The sequence below is a fragment of the Falco punctatus genome (genome assembly GCF_963210335.1).
Source record: "Falco punctatus genome assembly, chromosome: Z".
NCBI classification, from domain to species: Eukaryota; Metazoa; Chordata; class Aves; order Falconiformes; family Falconidae; genus Falco; species Falco punctatus.
The window spans coordinates 50,142,973-50,166,798 of NC_137586.1; the positions used below are offsets into that span (position 1 = coordinate 50,142,973).

General features: G+C 37.6%; 1 protein-coding gene across 3 annotated transcripts in view; it reads right to left on the reverse strand.

The window, feature by feature from the left end:
• Positions 1–3,335: 3,335 nt before the first annotated feature.
• ADAMTS19 (ADAM metallopeptidase with thrombospondin type 1 motif 19) overlaps positions 3,336–23,826 on the reverse strand; it is a 159,704-nt gene continuing 139,213 nt past the window's right edge. For all 3 annotated transcript variants that reach the window (XM_080373138.1, XM_080373136.1, XM_080373137.1), the window contains exons 22-23: positions 7,605–7,782; positions 3,336–4,596 (exon numbers count right to left, since the gene is read on the reverse strand). In XM_080373138.1, the coding sequence (XP_080229264.1) occupies positions 4,445–4,596; positions 7,605–7,782 (330 nt within the window). In that variant the 3' untranslated portion in view covers positions 3,336–4,444. The remainder of the gene's footprint in view (positions 4,597–7,604; positions 7,783–23,826) is intronic.

Genomic DNA, 23,826 nt, shown 5'->3' on the forward strand with positions numbered 1-23,826 from the left:
CTATTTTCTATAGCTATACTACCTTACATTTACCCACATCAAAGTCTACTGCCCAACGTCTTGCCTAATCACTGGTTTTTCTGTGAGATTCTTGCCAAGTGAGGCAACAGTTAGTTGACAAGAAGAGCTTAATTGTCACCTACAGAGCTGGAGATCTCAGTTTTACTCTCTTCCTCATGCCGTTAATGAAAATATTGAAAAAAACAAACCCAAAATCATTCCTTGGGGAACCACACTGCTGACTCCTCTCCATCCTGAAAAATGAGCATTTTGCTTCCGATCCTTTAACCAGCTTACAGGCCTTTAAAATTGCTCCTGTAGTCCTGTGTGAATATAGTTTCTTGAATATCCTGTAATGTGGAACCTTGTCAGAGACTTCTGTGTCCACCAGATCCTCTTTGCTCAAGACACAACTGAATCCATGCTGAACCTTTCCCAACAGCCCGTGCTTATCCATGTGATCAGGGACCTTATTCCTTTTTATCAGCTGTTTACGGCACCAGAAAAGGAACTCAAGACTCCCTGCTTCATCAGTAGTTCAAAGGATCCCCTAAAGATCCCCTTTTCCACAAATATGAATTATACTGCAATCTGCCAGAGTGGCTATTTGAAACAATTTTACGCACCATGGCAAGCAGTTCTGTAATTTCCTAGTTGCCTTCTTCCAGGAAACTCACATGACTACCACCCTAGATACCTGTTAGCATGTAACATACCGCTTTGGTCTTACATGTATATTTCTTTCAACTTGATCCAGCCTCTCTGACTTCTCTGCTATAAGGAATATGCAAGGTACGAGAACCCCTGCAACATTTAGCTGGGAAGACCAATGCAAAAATTCACTGAACTTCCCTTTCATAGCTCTATCCTCCTCAAGTGTCCCTTACTGTGTTATCAGATGGTCCCAACAGACTCATTAGCTGGCTTCTTGCTTTAGAAGTATTTCAAGCCCCTTTTACTATCAAGTTGGATATCTTTTCTACAGAGCTCTTCAAATGCTTTCTGAGTGCTCTTACTTTTCTGTTTACAGTTGACCTACTAGGCTTTAGGGCCTCCATTGACCTCCTTATGTAGGCAAGCTTTCCACTTTTTCATATATTTTTAGAATAAGTAAATGGCTGCTTCTCTGTCACTGAAGATGACAATGAAAACTGAATGAAAAAAAAAAAAAAAACCCACCAAAACCCAAACATCCCAAAATCTAAACCACATCATCCAGAGCAATGCAGCAATTTCCCTTCAGAATAAATGACAATGTAATTAAAATTCAGGTATTCCTTTTCTTTAAGAAAGGTATGAGAAGTGGTAACTATTGTCCCTGCTGCAGCTAACCAGCATGTATGTGGAAAGATGTAAGCTCGCTACACACCAGCCTAGCACAAAACCTGTGCACCACTTAAATCCCACTTAATCCAACAAAATAGAGTCTAAGTGGCATTTAATTAGCAGAGAGGTTTAATCTAGCCCTTGTGAGCTGAAGTGAATTTCACTTTTACTTGTCAGCTGAACTCGACTGATTTGACATTCATTAGTTGAAATTTTACATATTCATCAGGCTGGAAGGAAAACATTAATGCAGAGGGATTGTTGCTAAAGTAGAAAGACCAAACCAAAAAAGCAAGTAAACTCAGGTGAGCGTGTCTATGAGTGCAGAAGCCTATTGCTTCCCTGAACACAGCTGGAAAGGGCTGCCTGCTGTCACCCAGGGCTGTGGCAGAGTTCTGCAAGACAGACACATACATGCATTTCCCGCCAGCACGCCGGGACTCAGGCCACAGGCTGGGCACATTCTCAAAACGTTCTTACCATTTTGTGACAAACAGGTATTTTGGACTGTGCTGCTTCTCTGAATGACAGAGTGTATTGAAGCAGTAAAATGAACTTGCTTTCAAATTCATGCTGAGAGGGAAAGAGGCATTTTTGCTATGAGGACACAAAGCTGCTTCAAAATTATTCACTCACATCTAATTAGTAGTTTTGTACTACAGATTCTGAAGGACTCGGAGCCAGAGCTATGAGCATTATAACACCCTGATTTCACGCATTACATTTAAAAAGAACATAATTCTACTGTGCAGCTTTCTATCCTTGGTTCCCATCCAAAAGTCTTTTCTTTTATAATGTTGCATAAGGGTGATGGGAGGATGATTTCAGCACAAGTCACTCATCTGTTTCCAACAGATACAGTGAAAAGGTAATTTTCCATTTTGAGACAAAGTTGACATTCTTGTTAGTGGAATACTCATCTTAGTGGAAACAGCAGAGCATAAACATTCAGATTTGTGTGGGTGATATCGGCCTCTGGCCCCTCTGTCTCAGACTGTCCTCTGGCCCCTGGTTTGGAGACATCTTTCCTTTCACTTGATTTTTCATTGTGATCCAAGCAAGTGCGGGAAAATTAGAAGGACTGGGTACTCAGTAAGTATGAAGAAAATTTACAATAATGACTTGTTTCTTTTGCCTGCTGACTACAAGATTTCTATTAGACATCCAAATGTGTGTCTGTGCCATTGAGGAGTTATGCCCAAGAGCAACTGAATTTGCATTGAAACTTTCTAATTATACAAAATCTAATATCACATTCCATAATGTCAGAATTATTTTTCTGACTTTCTCTCTTTACTTTTTAAAACCAGAAGATACTTAATCTAAAATCATGCATTATCATGTTATTAAGGTTGCAGTTTTTGAATGCACAGCAGTAAGATGTCAAACCAAAGATTTTGACAGTATAGCTATTTGAAAGCACATAGGTTGATTTCAACAGAAGTTAAGGCTGCAGCTATGTATTCCTCCTGGACAGAATCACAGTCCTATTGGTGCAAATAATTGGTGCACAATTTATTAAATTGTGTGGTTATCAAAAATCACATCTATAAAGTACATTCTTTGCAGTGAATTAAAAGGAACACTCACTCAAATAAAGATGCATTCGCTCTTTTGCTTTCAGTGGAAAATAGGATGCCTTTCAGACTCATTTCTCTGGCTGTCTTGCCATCAGCATTTGCTCTCCTATGTATTTTCAGAGCATGCCTAAAGGCTTGCATCACAAAATGGTGGCAGAGGACCTACTGCTCTCCTTTTGCCAAGTTCAGAGTTATAAAACTCACCTGAAATAAATAACTTCTCCACTGAATATTACTCTGTTATACCCAACTTTCCATATATCAAGGCTCACAAAGTGGCATGTCTCTGCATCTTCAGACAGCTGCTTAAGCCAAGAGGCAGGAGGCATTTACTGTAGGGACTACTGCAGCTGTATCTGCAGCACGGGCCGCTGTGGATTCAACTGCCAGACGTGGGTGCCCAAAACAGGAAAAATGCAACTATCAAAAGAAGCTTTACTTTTTATTGAAAATGTAAAAATCATGTGAATCATGTACAATATTTTCTCATAAGGAAAATTTTAGCTGTTCCATAACGTTTCACAAAACTGTAAAACATTTCACTTTTTATAAAGACTTTTTCATAAAACAAAGATAAAACTAAAGTAGCATTACAAAGCTATTTTCTAAATCATCAACAGAGAACTGAAAATGTTTAACAGATTAAACAGATTAATTCATACAAGTGGCAGGAGGAAGAACTCTTCCATCTGTAAATCTGCAAAAGGACACACAAAGGTATAGAGGGGCATGGGGTTTTTGTTTTAAAACGTTTAAAATCAAGTGACATGTTAAAATAGTACAGACGTGAATTCATAAGATGGTACAAGTTCTAGGACTGCATTTCTCTACACTACTTCAAACAGTGCAACAGTGATTCAGTGTAAATCTCTACAGTGTTTCATTGATTCAATACTTGTGTTCAAGTATGTGTCCATGAGAATGATCAAAATCCCTACTTAGCTATTTTAATTTTCTTGTTTATAATATAAATTACAGTAGATTATCCCCTTCAGTATGTTTCTAAATAAAATGAACTGATTTCACAATACATTCTGTAATAACCTGTTCAATAATGTTAGCTTACTCACCTTAACATCTGTTGCAAAATACACAAGATCATTCTGACTCTGAATGCCAAAAATATAATAAAATTAAAAAGGGCTTTATTTCCATATACAACAAAACTATTCAGCTAAATTAAAATAAATTCAAGATAACATGACTATTTTTTTTTGGCAACAGAGATGACCCTACTGAAAATAAACATTTAAAATAGTAGTTACTATTTTTGAAAAAATCTGATAAATGTATCCAAAATTGTTCATATAAAAATTAATTATGAAAATGTCAGAGAATAAAACAAGTTGGCTGTCTAACCAAAACAATTAAGGATGTCTGGCAGGCAAAAATAAATTAATTTGATTAAATTATATGTAATCTGATAATATTTGGTCTGAAGAAGCGTGTGTGTGTGTGTGTGTATGTGTGTATGTGTGTGTGTGTGTTTATAAATAATAAGATTGCAAAGAGCTAAGTGTCATCCAGCCTGACAGAGGTCAACTCTTTTGTTGCATTTTTTGCGCATAAAAGTCCCTGCATGTCTCACAGCATCGCTGATACCACCTCATGTCTTGACAGAGGTTCTTCTCTCTTATCACCCTGCAGTACACCGGCCACTGGTCTCCCAGGCACTTGAATGTTAAAGCAGCTGTGAAACAACAGAATCAAATATATATTACTGTTACATTTATTAGTGAAGAATCAAGCAGCAAAGCTGACATGGACACCAGAGGTGTGTCTAGGGAAGGGAAAGGAGAATAGATGTAGATTTTCAACAAAAGAAATTAAAAAATATTCCTCCTGCTGTTAATATTTTCAACGTTAAATTTTTTTAAGGCCAGCTTAATTTATGGATTGGATTAAGTTGCATTGAAACTAATTGGTTTAATGTCATGCAGCTGCCTTCTCATAAGAGAGTGAAGCCCATCTTTCTGCCCTGTGCAAAGGCAGGCTGGGGCTGGGGCAGGGCTACACGGGTGATGTGGAGCCAGCTTCAGCAAAGCCGCACAAAGCTCCACTGGAACTGCCCTCATTCTGAGACACAAATTGCTACTGGAAAGACATGAAGTCTCAGCTTGAGTAATCCCAGAATGGCGTTCTCAATACCTTTATAAAGGCACTTTTCTTAATTAGAGGCAGGTAGGGAAATGTAGGCATTAAAGCATGGGGACTACTGCTGGTTTTCTGATCAGCTTTTGCTCAAGAAAACCAGGCTGTGTCATATTGTCAACAAATGGAAGCTGAACAAAACTACATGATGTCTTACATCATCTTTCTTTGTAAGTGAAATAATCTACTAGACCTTTGGTTTTGCCTGACTTCTTTGCTCAAAGGAACTGAAATATATTATCTTGCTAACTCAAACACTACTGATGCAACTCTATGAGGCACTCTGATAAGGCCTGGAGACAGCAAGTCCCATGGTACAATTCAGAATGCAAATCCATTTTATCTAGAAAAAAGAAACAGTATGGAATCAATATCAGTGGGTATATTGGCAAATATACTTGTCTAGGCCTAATTATCACATTTTGGGCTTCTCAAATGCACAAACACTGTGCATTTCTTAGCTTCCTGATCTTTTTCTCTCCTCTTCAAGTACATTATTTTTTTTTAATTGTCTTCCAATAAATTGGTCTGACTGCACCACCCTCTTTTTAATCACTCTAATAGGTCTTCCCTCCTCCATGACGAAGTCAGGCTATTAATCTCTACCTTCACATTTTCATGTCTTACCTTCACTGCTTTATTCAGGTTGCTCTATTAGCAGGTTGTTCCTTTCTAACTGTTGGAATCCCTCACTACCAATTTCTTCCTCAGAAACCTTCTAAAATGACAAGGACATCATACTAGCCTAAAAAGGCGCTGTTTGTTTTACTCTTCTCCCAAACTTGTGGTTACTATTTTCATTCTCTCTAGCAGTTATAAACAGTCTGATGCAGAAGCCTGACCTCTGTTGTATGCCTGTTGTACAAAACAGGTGTATTTTCATGTGTGTTGTCTTTTTCCTTGTGAAGCTGTCTATTAATCCACCCACCTGTTTTGCTTACAAAAGCTTCTCACATTTTTTATTATAGAAGGACCCTGGTACCAAATTTGGATCTTTGCACATTCAGCTATTTAAGCTGTAGCACATATGTGGAATTAACATGGAAAACAGTGAAAAACAGGGCACAAGAAACAGACATCATCCAAAAATCATCATGAACACTGAGCTGAAAAAAAAGTCAATCTCATGGAAGAGTTGAGTTACTCTCGGTTTTTAACAGAAGAGAAAGACAAACTGAGAACATATTTGTAAGAGTAGAGATGATGCAGTCCGCATCAGCTTCCACTAGCCCTACCCCTGAATACAGAGGATCTATACTGCATAATAGGAATGGAACTGGAGGCTAAAATAATCAAAACATTCAAGGGCAGCATTGCATTATGTATTTTGGAGATGTTAATGTTTCCACCAGATTGGATCCTGACTCCTGCTGGATCGGGTTGCCTGCAGATTACTAATATCAGTGCTACATAATCCATTCTATGAGAACAGCATAGCCCAATCTTGTGCACTTCACATTAAGCCAAATTTTAATGAAACTGACACTATTTTTTTCTGTGAAACTGTGATTCACTTTATGACACAAAGCTGCTTATACCTCACCAGAGGGAGAAATCTGTGACGGAGCGATGGCCTCTTGCTTCTGAAAGGTCAGTTGAACAAATACTAAGTATGAAGGGCAACTGTACAACAGTGAAATAGCAAAGGAAAGGGCCATAAGCAACAGCTGCCACCTTATCCAGAAAACTGAAACAATGACTACTACACGGAAATGTTTAAGGGTTAAAAACTTCAAAGAGAAATACCCTTCAGTGACTTAAAGGAAGGATTATGTTACAGCCTGAAATGTCAGAGTTGCTTTCCATGCAGGAGTAATCTCTTTGACAGGAGGGTTTATCTCAACAAGGGCTCTGGAAAATCAGCTGGAAAGGGTATCCTGTCTTACAACAAGTCTTTGAATACTCCTCAGTCAGGCTCAAGAAACAGATGAACAGTTTGGGGAGCTAACGGTAAACCATCATCAACAACCCACTAGGTTGTAACAAGTAACAGAATTAACAGTTCTGTAGTTATGCAGTAACATAATCTCTTTAAGACCAACAGAGACCCGAGCTCCTCCAGGAAGAGCAGATCTCTTCATGTTAGCAATTTTCCTTCACATGTCCTAATGCATAGATCATAGACATTTCAACTGAAGAAAGTGGAAAGAGCTATCTGTATTTGAGGAACAAATAAGGACCTCCTTGACCTCACAAATACCCTGAGAACATAGTTTGCAGAGCTTTTAAAGAGAAAACAAGGTATTTTCTTACTTTAGAAATGTTTGATAAAATTGAGTAGACAAATATATAAAAACATATATAGCATGTTTATAAGGTCTCCAATATTAACGTATTTTCATTTAGGATGCTTTGTGTCCATAATATTGTATAGTCCCATAATACGGTCCATTCTTGGATAACAAAACCCTTCACCATTCTGAGGTACAGTCTTTGATGTACACACTAAAAATACCCTCTGTTTTTAAATTGGGATTGCCATTACCCTATGGAGAGAAAGAACTAAACAGAAATTTCCAGCAGGAACGTGTCATTTTGACTGCTTACCTAACCTGGGTGATGTTATCGTGTTAACATTAATTTTCTCATTGCAGGGGTGGAGATGACAGGGTCTGTAGGCTGCAGGCTTTTCTGAGGAAAAGCATTCATTTCCATGCCTTCCCGTGATCTTGTGCATGCACTGGATGACTCGGGACTGCATCCCTTTGCCACAGGTGACAGAGCACTGGAACACACAGAAGACACACATTCACTGGAAAGATATTTTTACCTGTAAACCTGAAGGTGAAATGCCAGCCCAGATGAAGCCCGTGGCTGCTCCTTTGTTGTCAGCATTCCAAGATTTATGCCTTCCATTCTGTTAGCTAAAATGAAAATAAATTTTTTAAAGCACAGATACATTGGCAGTGTTTATTGAAGGACTGATTCCAGCATCCTGTTGCTGTAAAGGTCCATTTTGTAAGGCCTGCAGTGAAACTGAAACGCAGCAATGTGCCTGAAGGGAGCAGGGGCTGTTCTCCTGTATCTGTATCCTAATTTACTCTTATTAGAGGTGCAAGGGATAGAAAAGCCCAAAATGCTCACAGGTGCTGACAGAGAGTAGCATTTTTAATTAAGACATGACTCCTGCCAGTGCAAAAGTGCTCTTTCTACTGAGCAAAGTGGATGCCTCCTGTCTTTGCATCACATCTTCACGTTTTCATGTGTCCCACAAACAAAACACACAATGTGAGACATACTGCCTGGCCTATAATCAACCTTCCTATCATCTTGCTACAGAGAATGAGGTGAGAAAACAGAAGAGCTGAGCACTGTTAACAATAGTAATGTTCTATTTCTAAAACAGTAAAATAATATATTAGAGTTAGAACTTGGGCAGTGCAGTACAGATGCATAGAAAACCTATTACAAACCAATAAAATGCATGCTTTCCCTTCCAATGATTTCTTGTGAATTAATTTTCACAGGGCATTAATTACTTTTGTGTCCATTGACACATGTTCTATTGCTTTAACTACAAATTCATTCAGAAAGTTATATATTTAAATTTGCTCCTACCCGCTGATAATTTTGACTCAGGTATAGAGGACATGTTCAAATACTAACTTATTGCAATGAATGATATAAGCATTGGCTGAAAATTTATGCCACTACATCCACATAATTCTGAAACTATTTTTATTCTTTTAAAATCTCAATTACATAAATATTCAGAATACATGTCCTTGGAAGGCTTCAGGAAACAGCTAAAAAAAGTACTGAAATGGGACAGCAAGACAAGGAGAGGGTGCTTTAACAAAAAAAGTTTCCCAATCATACTGTCTCAAGAAGGAGAAGTATAGTCTACTGCAAAGAAAGAATAAATTTTGAGTGTAGGGAACACTAAAGGGTTTTTTTCCCTTTACTTTTGTTACCTATGTGCTTTTGACTGATGTTTTAAACGCTGTTACTAGGACGAAAGATTTACATATGCCAAATGGGACATAGTGGGCTTGTACCCAAATATGTACATCAAGAGAAGTAAGACTCGTGTTTTGGACTCATAAGACTCCAAAAGAGGTATGGGACACTACGATATACACTTGAAGGGTGTTTTCACAAGGGACAGAATAAGGTCCAAAGCACACTTCAATTTATAACCACATTAAATCGAACACTGGCATTCTATAAAGGCAGCAAGTGGACTTGATTTTGGACTTCTGTTGTCAGTAAAGTATCTCAGAAGTAACTCCATAAAGTCAATAGAGAACTATAATCTCTTGCAAAGTTAATCAGATACAGCCTGCATGAGCCAAGGCATTCAAAGATATTCAACTATGGATACATACTATTGAATAGCAACCACTGCTTAAAATATGAACAAATATGCTGTTTACAGGAGGGAATCCAGCTAGTACTGAAGTCTTTGCAAAGTAGAAATCTGTCATCAACTTTGAATTTAGTATACTGCTTTTAAATTGCATGAGAAAAAGCCTCTCAACAAAATTCCTTCTCCTGAATTCTCTGCCTTTTCCCTACACAACGAAAATTAATCTGAATTCCTATAATGGAGATCATTATGCACATGGTAAACATGTAAAATCACATATATATAAACTCAAATTTAATCACAACAGCAGCCAGAACATCGAACTTAACCTTGCCAAAATTCAAGCCACTTCTTGGATACCTCTCTCCGTAATTTCAAAGAGGTTTATCTTTGGAAGATTTTAATAGAATAGCAAGTGAGACAATGGAATAGCAAAATTTGAAAAAAAAAACCAAAACAAACACCTCAACAATACAAAAAACTCCAAAACCTGAGAATAAAGGAAAGATCAAGGTAATCTGATGAAGGTAAATTGAAGATAATTTTTAAATATTAAAACTTAATTTAGAGTAATTTTGCACATTGTATTTTATTTTTTCCCCTTCAGTAAAACACTTGCACATTTATTAACCAAAGTTGGCTCGTGAGAGCTTGTATCATATGTGTATCTTACCAGCTACAGAAAAAGAGAACAGGAGATGCAGGTGGATCTGGTACATAAGACCTTTCTAAAAACAATCTACCTGCCCTTAAACTTTGGTTATCCTAAAATGCGTAGGTGCAACCTAGCCATCTGGAGTACTGGAGGGGAGAATGGGACCTGAAAACATTAGACTTCTGCTGACAAAAAGGGTTCCAGTGGTTTATCTGCTAATTGATGATGCATAACAATTCATGCATGCAGGTGCCTTTGTGAAGAGCACTCTGGCAGCAGTCACATCTTCCGTGAACCAAAGGAGCTCTGGCGTGAAAGATTCTTGTGACAGCGCCTGGGACAGCATGCAACAATCAGACAGATCTCTTTCTCAGCTCATCAGTGGTTAGACCCTGAGCTTCTATGCAGATTTTGGCAAGATTTTAGCATTAAAATCTCAATTGGTGTATTAACATCTGTTTAATGACTGAGCTGCTACTGGCCTTTGTGAGATATTTTAAAGAGTATTATGAAGCATTACAATGTAGTTTTCCATCCAAAGATGTATACACCTTGCAAACAATTAATTTTAGTATTGCATGACCTACTTATTAACATCGCAGCTTTAGGGGGAGAAACTGACACTAAAGGATGATAAAATAAACTGTCTCAGTCCATATAGAAAATATAACTATGTGGCAAAGCTGAAAAGAAATAAATTTGCCTTATGTTTTAGCTTCTTTTCTTTTCACAGAAATGTACTGATTTTTAACTTTGTATTTATTCTTATTTTATAAAACTGAGAACTTTATTAACTTCTTGTATAATTGTCTTTTAAGATACTTGGGGAAAACTGCAGTAGCAGGGCTACCACACTGATTTGCAATCCAAAACTTTCAAAGCCAGTTTGATCAGTTTACAAGTAGCGAGGACTTTTCAAACCACTCGTGTTTTAAAATCAACCAGAGATCTGATAGTCAAGCTTTGTTCTTCCTCGTTCACACATCATCATCTCCAGTGTCTGATTTCAGAATTAAGAATTCTTCTGATTGGAAGCTAGGAACAAACAAACAAACATGGTTTTACCATATCTATATTATCTCACATTCAAAGTAGTATGAAGTAGGGAAAACACACTTCAGGTATGGCATTTAGCTAGCTACACAAACAGTGAGATTTCTCTTTGTCTCCATGAAATGGTCTTGAATCTGAATTTGTGCTGCATAGACACCAGCCACTGCTGGTATAACTGTGAGCTGTCACTGAACGAATATTGGAGGACAAAAGGCATCCATAATATTTTTCTTTTCCACTCTGCAAAGGTATGGACTTAGTTCAGTTTCACTAGGAGACACCTCAACTTCTGCAAACCAGCTAGATGCAACTCAAAGCAAAAACTGATGCTCATATTGATACTCATTTTAGTGCATATGCGTGGGTACATTCTAGCTGAAGCAGACTCTTCCAAAACTGTCTCCTAAGTTTGCCTCAATTTGAGTATATCTCTCACTGAAAATATTAAACCTCAGGCAAATACCTCTCACTGGATGTGCAGATGGCATTTTTTAGGTAGCACTTATGGTATGTAGCTAAAGTTGCATAGCTTCTCTACACTTCTGGGGTTTCTAAGTTTAAAAATGTAACAAAGGTTTCAATTTACAGGAAACAAAAACTGCTTTCACTTTTACATATTCAGCAGTGAATTCAATCAGAAAGCAATCCTTCAAAACGTCTTGTACTTTCAATGACTATACATATATATATGTGTGTGTATAAATCTCACAAATATAAAATTTACAGAAAGTGGCCACTCCAATCTGTAGCAACTTGCATCAATTCATCAGATCTCAGATTAATTTCATCCCACAGCTTTTATTACTAGTGAATGAAGAATACTTTTCTATAGCTCTTCTTCCTACCCCCCTCCACCTCACAAATATCACTCTTGCACATGCTATACTTTATTTTTGTGGTGGTTAATTACGTTTTACTTCTGACTGTTAGATGACCTACACTTTAAGGCCATGTAGCTTATTAGCAAAAATTCCCGTAGGACAACTGTGTTCGTAGATTTAGACTAAATGTTCTAATATGCAGCCAGAGTGTTTTTATGTGGCTGTTAATCTGTGCTTTTTGGAGACAGTCCTAAAGGTACTGTAAAACCATTCAAGCAGTAAGACATGTAAAACATTCCTGTTAAAGATTACAAAAAATTCCTGGATAAATATAGTTAGCAGCTATTTTATTTGAAAGTTTTTTCTTTCTTTCAAATAAAATCTACCCACCCTGTTTGAATTTTGTCCTACTTTTGAACTTCTTTTAGACATAATTTCAAGGACAGAAACCTATGTGTTAAATATATAACAATCCTTACACTTGGCATAAACACCCGTTACCCAAGATTCCTTCTTTCTGTTCCCTGCCAAAGATATATATTCTGGAGAGAATACATATTCCCAAGGCCAACAGCTGAGGAAGTTGCTGTAATGTGTTAGCTGCTTCCAGCTGGCCTTCATAAGAAGTAGGAATTCCTAAATTAAGGGAAAAATTGTCACTGGCAGATAGTAATGGTCAAAATGCATCTTTCTGCCAGCTCAACAAGAAATTACTGCAGAGTCTGGTACAATCCACAATGAAACCTCAACCTCTGACAATATTAACAGAATGGATTTGGACAATTTATTTTTGAGAATAAATGGATTGTTCAATAAAAGGTTTTTACAAGTCTAGGTAGCATTCAAAGTGGAGAGCGATGTGCTCATAAGGAAACTCAGTGATGAGTTCTACTGGAAATTGTTAGCAGAGCATTCCTAATCATTTATGTATAGGTTCATCAGTTCCAGCATTTAAGCGCTTTCAACCTTTTCATAAAGTGAGTGTGAAACAAGGATAGCAAGCAATCAGACTTAGTAACAGGATTCATATTTGCTGATGTGCTTGCAATCTTCTCGTGTAACTTGTATTTTTATGAAGTTTGCTTTTGAAGGCAGGTGGTAGATAAAGTGGTGCATTTGTTTTCAACAAAGATTGTACTGAGTTTAGCAATATTCTTAAAGGTTACCTAAAGAAAGCAAATAATCTGCAGTTTATTTAAAAACTTTTTTCTTTTTTTAAAATAAAGGCATTTTGCATAGTGTAACTATGAGGGACTAGTGGATCTAAACATAAGATGAAGTTTGAGTTCTCCCATGCATCATTTCCAGGAAGGTCTTTCTGCCTCTCTCATTTCTGACACACCCAACACCTCAGTATGTGAATGCCAAATTTAAAATTCAGAACTTGTGCTAAGTTTAGCTGAAAAAATTCTGCTGTTGGTCTCCTAAGTTTAGCAAGTTTGAGTTGCCCTTATTTAATATTTCTTTTATCTTCTCCCATCCCCGCCCCCCATTTTTCCCCCTCCTCATTTTTCTTTCTAGCTCTTCTTTCTGGAGTAAGATTTGTATTGGATAGCTGTTCAAAAGAGATAAGATTTTAAGGCAAGATAGACAGAGCCCCAGCTCACCTTTGATAAGCTGGGCTAGAGATAAGGTTCTGGTGGAGGAAATCCTCATCACCTCAAGAATATGGATTTTTCTTTTCTCTCTCTCTCTCTTTTTTTTTTTTTTTTTTTTTTTTTTTTTAATAAATCCTTGTTTGCTTTCCATGTGGAACGATTCAGTTATTTAGTATATGATGAGAAACTGCCTTTGCTAACAAGACATGAAGCAACTGAAAGTTTGCAAGTAAAATTTGGTTTAGGAAAACTATGTAGAATTTGATGTAATATTATTATCGATGAAACAACAACCAAACAATTTTTTCTAGGACAGTAAATAAAAGCCTATACTTGAGAATATCATTACTCATTTACTCTGAATCAACAGTGGGGTTTGATAGGCTTCAGTCATAATAGTTTCACTGGACTCAGCTGAGAAGCAGCAAATTCTTTGTCTGTATTTGAAACCCAGGTTCACTTTCCCAATTTCTTTCTTGAATGAACTATCAAAACACAGCCACCCACTTCACAATTTAAAAATGTTGACTGTCCCAAGGAAACTAGTTTTTGTTGTTAGGACAGTTGGACTTAACGGTTCATTAAGGAAGCCCACTTAGAGAAGTACTGGTGGGACAAGAACCTCCTTAAGCTCAGGGAAGGCTGATGCCACAATATAATTTTTACTGAAGTATGCAAGGGACAGGTGTTAAGACCCTTGCATTTTGATGGGAAAATTTCCTGCAAGATTAGAGAGTTTTCTAACATGGCACATAGGACAGATTTGGATCCTTCTGGAACCAGAAAAAGCAAAAGGAAAGGGGTATTTTTTTCTGGTGGATTCTTCTATCAGCTTTATACTGACTTAAAAGCCTATATCATGACCATTTTCCTTTCCTCCACAAAGAAAAATCTGATTATGATTGTATTATTTTAAAAAAAATACTGAGATAAATGTTCCTGAAATCTTAGAAGTGAAGAATAAACTTTAAGCTGCAAAAAATCTACGTATGATAGAGTCCTGATCCATAAAACCAGCACTGTATTAAAGCCTTCCACCCTGCCCAGCACCCCCTACCCCCACAACCCCCCTCATTCAAGGAAGGTATCAGCATTTTTCTCTCACCATTAATGATCTATGTCAAAGCATGGAGAAAAACTGTAATACCATAATAGACACAGGAAGCCATGCTCCTCTATATGTTCCAGATGTACTTTACTTTCACATAATTTTCAACTTTGTATTTATACTTTCTATAGATCTATATTTAATACAAAAACTCATTCAAGTTGGTTTGACAGTTGGACTTGATGATCTCAAAGGTCTTTTCCAAAGTAAATGATTCTATGATTTTAAGTTTTAAGACCATTTTAAGCATACTTCCACCTCAAAAACCAGTTATTTACTCTTATTTAAGACCTTAGACACATAGTTAAATAGTATTTGACATCAGAACAATATCTACAAGAAATAAGCTGGTGAATGCTGACAAATAATTAATTACACATCAGCATTCTACATGGCTGCAGTACTCTACAGTAAAAAGCAGAGATGTTCAGATTTTTTGGTAATATACACATGTATCATCAAAGAACATCTTTTAAATTGCAGGGCAAGCTTGACTTTTCTGTAAGAAAAGTTAAAAAAAACCCCAGAGTTGGGAAACTGGTCCAAAACTGAGGTCAACATTTTCACCACCACATTATCTCTTTTTTTCATGTAAAGGTGCCTGGCAAAATGTGTATCCCTGCTTAATCTTAAATGTGATATACTCTCTAAATTGACTAAAGATCTTAACAATTTATAGATCCATAGGGCAGTCATAAAATTATTTTCATGCTTCTCAGTGATACGAAGCCTTAGCTTTTACTTTCCCAGTTCTGTAAATTGTATTTCTCTTTCATGATTTGTAAAGACAATACAGATACAGAGCTGAAACCAAATCTTTAACTTATTTTTTTTCATAAAGTAGTTCTGTTATGGTTGTTAAGATTCTGAGATGATGGAAGTGAAAGCAAATGGCATGAGCACCATTTCTTTACAATCATTACCCTCCAGCCAAGGAAACTAACAACTCCAGTCAAGAGCACTGTTACAAAACTATGGTTTGCTTTCAATGTCTTTATGGATACTTTATTAATTCTAAAGATACTAAAGGTTTGCCTAAGGATGTATGTTACTTTTAAAGCATGTCAGCAAAGAAACTGGAAGGAGATAATAACTTGTTAGAGCCATGTGGTGAAACTAGTTGCGCAGATGCAACTCATAACTGTAAGAGGATTCACACTTAGCGGATTAGACTCAGTATTATACTGCCAGCACTTTGTAAAAAATCCTTTATATGATGTACTGTATATGTTACTGCCTTTAGTGCTTGGTGATAAATAAGAGAAACAAACAAGGATCTGGCGCAGTTAGATTTGAATACCTCATAATAACCTTTATCTTTCACAGAATCACAGAACAGTTGGGGTTGGAAGGGACCTCTGGAGATGATCTAGTCCAACTCCCTGCTAAAGCAGGTTCACCTAGAGCCGGTTGCACAGGATCTTGTCTAGGCTGGTTTTGAGTATCTTCAGAGAAGGAGAATCCACAGCCTCTCTGGGCAGCCTGGTCCAGTGCTCTGCCACCCTCAAAGTAAACAAGACTTTCCTCATATTCTGGTGGAACTGCCTGTGTTGCGGTTTGTGTCTGTTGCCCCTTGTCCTGTCTCTGGGCACCACTGAAAGAAGTGTGGTCCAATCCTCCTGACACCTGCCCTTTAGATATTTGTAGATATTGATAAGATCCCTTCTCAGTTTTCTCCAGGCTACACAGGCCCAGCTCTCTCAGCCTTTCCTCACAAGGGAGATGCTCCAGTCCCCTCATCATCTTCACAGCCCTCCTCTGGACCCTCTGCAGTAGCTCCCTGTCTCTCTTGAATTGGGGACCCCAGAACTGGGCACAGCACTCCAGATGCAGACTTCCACTGAAATTAGTTGGCATATGTCATTATGGACTGATGAAAATGAAGTTTAAAAAGAATTTGAAATATTAGTCTTTGAGTATGTAGTTAATTGTTCACATGTATCACAATGCTGGCCTGCCTCTGTGTAGAAAATTTTCCAGGGAAAAGCATAGCACAACAGCACAAAAATGTAATTAAAGGATTATGGCATTTCTAATAAAAAGACTATTCGAAGAACCCATTAATGACATTGAGGAAACATCATAGGAGGCGAAAAAAAACCTCCAAGAAACCTCTTTCTCTTTAAAAATTTCTACCATTTTATCTATTTACTTTACAGAAATCAAAAAGGCCTATGTCAAAGAGATGTTTTGTACCACATAAAATTAAGTATTTGCCTTTAAATAGCATCACACTATATAACACTTGAAAGTTTTTCCAGTAGTATTATAAGTAAATGAAAGAGCTCATCCCTGACAATGACTTTACTTCCATTCATGATTCCTACCAAATTTTAAATCATGAAGATCTCAGATTATAGCAGGTAACTCAGCTAAATGGATATGAAAGAGACAAAAAAAAAAAAAACAAACAAACAAAAAAAAAACAAACAAACAACAAAAACCACGACAAAAAAAGCCCAAAAAACCCAACCAAAAAACAAACCACAAAAACCCAAACAAAACACCAAAACCCCAACAAATGAGTTTATGAGGAAACTGAACCCTGAGGACTTTTTTTTTACCTGAAATACGATAGAATCACAGAACTCTTTAGGTTGGGAAAGGCCTTTAAGATCATTGAGTCCAACTAATATTGCCAAGTCCACGACTAATCCATGTCCCTAAATGCCACATTTAGAATCATAGAATCATTTAGGTTAGAAAAGACCTTTGAGATCATCAAGTCCAACCGTTAACCCAGGACTGCCAAGTCCATCACTAAACCATGCCCCCAAGCACCCAATCAATGCATTTTTTAAACAAGTCCAGGGATGGTGATTCCACCACCTCCCTGGGCAGCCTGTTCCAATGTGTGACCACCCTTTCAGGGAAGAATTTTTTCCTAATATCCAATCTAATCCTCCCCTGATACAAGTTGAGGCCATTTCCTCTTGTTCTGTAGCCTGTTATCTGGGAGAAGAGACCGACCCCCACCTGCCCACAGCCTCCTCTCAGGAGCTGTAGAGAGCAGTAAGGTCCCCCCTGAGACTCCTCCTCTCCAAGTTAAACTCCAGATTCTGCAGCCACTTCTTATAAGACTTGTGCTCCAGACCCTTCACCAGCCCCGTTGTCCTTCTCTGGACATGCTCCAGCACCTCTACATCCCTCTTGCAGTGAGGGGCCCAAAACTGAACACAGGATAAGAGGTGCGGCCTCACCAGTGCCAAGTACAAGGGGACGATCATTTCCCTCGTCCTGCTGGCCACACTGTTTTAGATACAATCTTTCACACATTGCAGGAACTTCCTAGACTGTTTCCTCTCTGCTGTACTGCATTTCCAGGAGGTATTTGGCAACTTGAAGTTCCCCATAAGAAAAAGGGCTAGCGATTGTGAGACTTCTCCCAGCTGCTTATAGAATATTTTGTTCACCTTTCCATCCTGGCTAGGTGGTCTACCTATAACTCACATCATGCTATCTGCCTTTTTGGCCTTCCCCCTGATTCTTACCCATAAACACTCAACACTACTGTCACCATCATTCATCTCTAGACAACCAAAACCTCTTCCTAACATACAGGGATACCCCATGGCTTCTTCTTCCTTGCCTATCCCTTCTGAAGAGTTTATTGCCATCCACTGGCAGTACTTCAGTTGTGCAAGTCGTCCCACCATGTTTCCATGATGGTAACTATGCCATAGTTTTCCTGCTGCACATTCCTCCTGTTTGTTGCCTGCACTGCATGCATTGGTGTAGATGCACTTCAACTGGACAATTGATCCTGACATCTTTTTTTGGAAAGAAGCCTTAATTCCTACATGGCCATTCTCAGGCGCTTCCATGGTTTCTAACTCACCAATAACCCTTGCATCTTTGCTGCCACATGAATCTCCATCCCCTACCTCCACTGAGATGGCAGACTGAAGGAACTACCTAGCACACCATCCCTCAAATGATGCTGTGCCACTCCTAGGCTTATCTTTATCCAGCCTGGTATTATCCCTTTCCCCCTTAAAATCTAGTTTAAAGCTCTTTCCGTGAGCCCTGTTAACTCCTGTGCAAAGATCCTTTTGCCCCTTTGAGACAGGGATACCCTGTGTGATCCCACATATGGGTCATTGCTTTTGAAATAAAAACCTCAAAAGAGAAACAAAACTTGCACTGGTTAATTTTCTTTTGAAAATGACTACACACATTCTTCCTTGGAACAAAATGGATTTCCAGAAAATTATTCAAACTAATTCAGTATTAGGAAAACCATAGTGACGTGTAACACTTTCATTATGTATGATGAGGTCACCCAAAAGCATGAGTGTCCTGAGAGAGTTATCAGAAGGCTGGGAGATCGACAATGTTGACCTGAATTGTTGTCATCCTGTGACAGACTTACCAAAGAATGATCATTACTTTTGGGTGAACTCTGTTTTATGTCAACATTATTGGAAGTATTTGTGGCAAGATTAGATGAGGGAACTCTGGAGGTTAAACAAAAATCTATGAACAACAGCCTGAAACAGCACAGATAAAGCAGGAAAGTAAATCTTTCTTAAAGTATTTTGAAAGACATTATATTGCCTTTAATTCTTTGAAAATGGTAAATGAATAATGTTAAGTAGCTACACTGATTCTGATTTGCCAGTCGGAAATCACAGGCTTTAATTTGAAACAATTATTTCAAAAGAAACTTTCAAGAATTACTTAATTACATTTTTGAAGTATTTTCAGCTTGTAACTAGTTACAAACTATTAGAAAACAGTAACAAGTGAAAATAATGATTAAAACAAAATAAGAAAAAATAACAATAAATACTTTTGTGACAAAATGAGGACTTCATAGAAGATCAAGTTTATTGCAAGAATGAACACCTGAAGCAGTATTATCTACATGAACTTCATGAAAGACAGGATAAAAAAATGCATGAAAGAAAAAAGTTTTCCAACACACAAAAATGAATTAGATCCCACAAGAGCAGGAGGATTACATAAATTCTAACAGAACCCAAGCAAACCAGCTAAATTAGTTACATGTTGTCGGATGATACAGTCAGAGATGTTGAGGAAAACATTTGGAAAGAGAGAGCAATGAGATTAGAGATAAAGATACAGCAGGCAAAAGAACGTTTACTGGACTGACTCTAAGCGCTGAACTGAAATGAATTTTCCTGCACACACTGACAGATTTGGAATGACTTGTCAGCTATCAGAGAACAAATCTAGGCCTTGTCATGAACAGACTGATGAAATGATTTGCTCAATGTATATCACTAAGCAAAAGCAAGAAAGAACATTAAGACAGAAATTAATGAACATGCAGTAAAAGTCTATGCTTAGATAGAAAAATGTATGTGGTTCAAAATGTCAGGGGACTGGTCTCCAAACTGTGGGACCAGCCATGAAAACTCAGACAAACTGCAGTGTTCTCCAGTTTATATATTGAGGTGGTCTTATAATGTGGACTCAGGTACATACATCAGTTATTGTAAAGAGACTGGAGATCCTTAAGCAGAATGGGCTGTACATACGCAACGTATTTACTTCATTTAAGTGAAATTCTGAGAAGATAAACCAGAAGTTGCTGCTCTTGTTTGTGTTTTCCCTCTCCTTTACCATCCAACGTTACTTGCAATTCCACTAGCTCCTTTCTTACTTACTTGTGATGTTATGTGATGGTATTTTTTGCACATAAATTCAGCGTAGCTCCCTGGGACACTGAAATTCTGACGGACAGTGTGGTCCCTATCTTACAAGATTTTGTTGAGAATAATCTTTTTAGACAGAGCCTGACTGAGCAAGAACTAGTGTCAGCACAAGGACACTGAAGGGATGATCAGTGTTACTACTCTTCCTCATTCAGAATAGTCTGGGATACACATCCTGCTAGTTATGCAATAAAGTTCTGCATTGTAATGGTTGTGTACTAGAGTGTAGGAGTATATATTTTTACTGGTAAAGTACCATTTATCTACCTGCTGAATCATGCATCAGCCTTCCAGGAGACTCCTTGTTCAAAGATCCCAGTAGCCTTCAACAAAAATTGGTAGTAATTTCTGGGAAAGCACACAGTGAAGTCCTGGATATAGGACATTACTTCAATCCAGAAATTCCCAAGAATGCTTTTCTTTATTTAAATCTATGTTTATATGCATATGTGTGCATTAAGTCCCCTGCAGCACTAATGCCTGTCCTGGCACTATAAGGCTCACAACCACAAAAGTTTGGGAATTGGTATTTGGCCTAATCTAGACTGTGCTAGAATGGCTTGGAAGACAACAGTAGTGGCAAAGGAGCTGATGGGAAGCTGCTGCTCCTGTCCTTTGTGACTTCTGCCTTTATAGCTGCATGACACAACTCCTGCTAAGTGTGAACTTTTTCTCCTTCACCTGGCCTTGTTTGCTCCAAGAGATCACCATGTCCAAATGTTGAATGACAGCTCTGAGCAAGTCTTAGCACAAGCAAGTGGGTTCCTGCTATCTTCTCTGTAGTAAAAACACATGACTTATTTCAAAAGCATCCTACTTGTACTTCTTCCTATAATAGTAGCTAAAGTGTGGGGTTTTTTTCTTTCCTAATTCTAGTTTTTCAGTTTTTAATTCACTTGTTTCCTTTTGAAGGTAATCCCCATCTCCTTTTTAAAAATGAGATCCAGCATAAAAGTTTAGTGTTACAATACAAATGCACATGTATGATTTTCTCTTTGTGAAGACATTCAGTAAATGCCATGATGCTTAACAGTTTATCCAAAATTTCTGCCTGAAGGCATACCTTTGTAACTCTCTAGAGTAAAAAAGAAAATATTTTTACCATTTGAAATATTCAATTTTTTTTACTCCATTGTGATAGTCAAAGATGATTTTTAAAATGTTAAAAAAATATTGTTATGAAATAGCATTTTGGAAATCTGATATATGCAAATTTTGGACTCCAGATTACGACACTCTTCATCACAGTTGAAAAGGACCATTAATGCTAACAGACAATATCAGTATTTAGGCTGCCACACACCCACATTGTCACTTTTCAGTAAGGCTATATGAAGAGTAATTTCTTCAAATGCAGTTGTTTGTATGGAAAGAAAGGTGTTAGATCACAAAGCGCAGTGGATGCCCTGGATCTCTGAGTCCAATGTACCACTAAAATAGCTATCACAACTATCCATCCTTTTGGAAAATGCCAGATTGCCAAATCTGGCCATTCAATACTCAGCTAGACAAGCTGCCAGTACAGAAGGTATTTACAGAAGGTAAAGGAACAGTTAGTTGTCAACAATAGAAAACAGCAAAACGGAGATTATGTGTACAGTACAGATATCTACAGTCTATTCAACTTCAGATAAAATGGGCTGCATGGTATAGTGAAATTTTTTTGTAAAAATCATGCCAACTGATGAAGTAAATTCTGCTTCACTAGAAGTAAAAGTCTCCTTTGATGATAGTGTACAATATAATATTGCAGTACACAATACTAAACCAGTAGTACTCTCACACCAGTAAGCCAGTGTCCAACCAACCATACTTGCCAATTTTAAGGAGTGCCCAACACTGGTAAGGCAAATAGCAGCCAGACTGCTTCACTTACAGCTATAGTTGCAGGCTGTAGGTAGAAGCACAGAGGATATGGCTGGAAGGAGCACCCAGAAAATTTGTTATGCTGGTCAAAGGTTCAAAATCTATGCCTGCATACTAATACTAACAATATTTAGTTCTGAAATACTGCTGGCATACATGGAAGAAAATGTCATTTATTTATAATATAAAGTTTTCATTTACCTATTTTAGCAGAGTTTTTATCCTTTTACTTCTACTACTACGAAAAACCCAGCTTATTCAGGTGTATTTCAGATCTGTTTTCTTTTTTTTTTAAAAAAAAAAAAAAAAATATCCTAGAATTCCTCTGTTAATCTTTATGAAGGTGACTTAGAAGTCAAACGTTTCATTACTGATTTCTGTCTCTACCATGCATCTCAGCATGCGACCCTCAAAACCACTTACTAAAATCAGCACAGTTTAAAGCAATTCCATACAATTGCTGAAATCGCTGATGTTACCCTTTTCTTTCTCAGGCAGACAATAACAGTGACTGTGTAAATTAATCTCATCTTTGCCCATACTACTCTTTCAGATGGTACCCTGCAGCATGATGTACATCATGTAATGAGGTTGTGGCTGTACAGACCCGTTTAAGCATAGGCTTGTATTCACCCCTGCTACATGCCGCCATCTTTCAGGCATACTCTTCTAGCTATGAGGGTTGGGGGTTTTCTCATCTGTTGCCCTTCTTTTTTGCATTATACCATCTCTTGTACTCCATGAGAAGGTCATTACGGGCACCCACTTGTTTACTTCTTGAAGGGAATGTTCAAAACAAATGTGTAAAGGCTGTACCTTCTGCTTGAGACCCTCTCCTAGGACGCATAGGAAAAAAAAGAGCAGCTGTTAGGTGGATTTTAAATTTTTGTATTCTTTTTTTTTCCTTTTCATTGTCTGTTTGATTATATAGTTCTCCCCCTTTCATATCACTTGTCAGGTAAGACTGTAAGCATCTTTCAGCAGGAACTGTAAGCCTCTTCTGTTCTTGTTTGTTCTTGGGGTCTAGCATGGCTTAATCCTGATGGAAACTATTGATGTACCACAACTTAATTTTTTTCTAATATAACCCCACTTACAGATAATGCAATTCATAGAATCATAGCATCGTTTAGGTTGGAGAAGAACTTTAAGATCATCAGGTCCGACTAATAACCCAGGACTGCCAAGAGACAATACGACATCTGCCCATTATTACCTTTTGTTTCCAGTTTGGCATTCTCAAAAACCTTGCTTACCCTAAAGAGGCTTGTAGCAGAAAACCAGCAAAGATGTGTCAGCAGATCTAAGAATGATACCAGAATTTCCCATTTATGTGTAATTTTGTATCTGTGCAAATTGGGTAATGTCTACTTTTAAAATCCTTTCCAGTCTCAACAGTGTTTTAGCCTATTATTAAGGGTGGTCTTGTTCTCTTTTTCTAGAAACTAACATGACACTACATTTTTTCCAGGCAAAATACTACAGTACATTGATCTAAAAAGACTTTATCTGAAACAAATGATGTTAATATTACAGGACTGGTTAGAAATGTGCAAAAATCTCCCCACTCTCATTTCATTATATTGACATCTTCCATACGATTTGCTCATACTTCATTCCTGAAACAAAGACATACCTCATTTGCTGGAAACTAACTGTATAATTAAGTCAATATAAA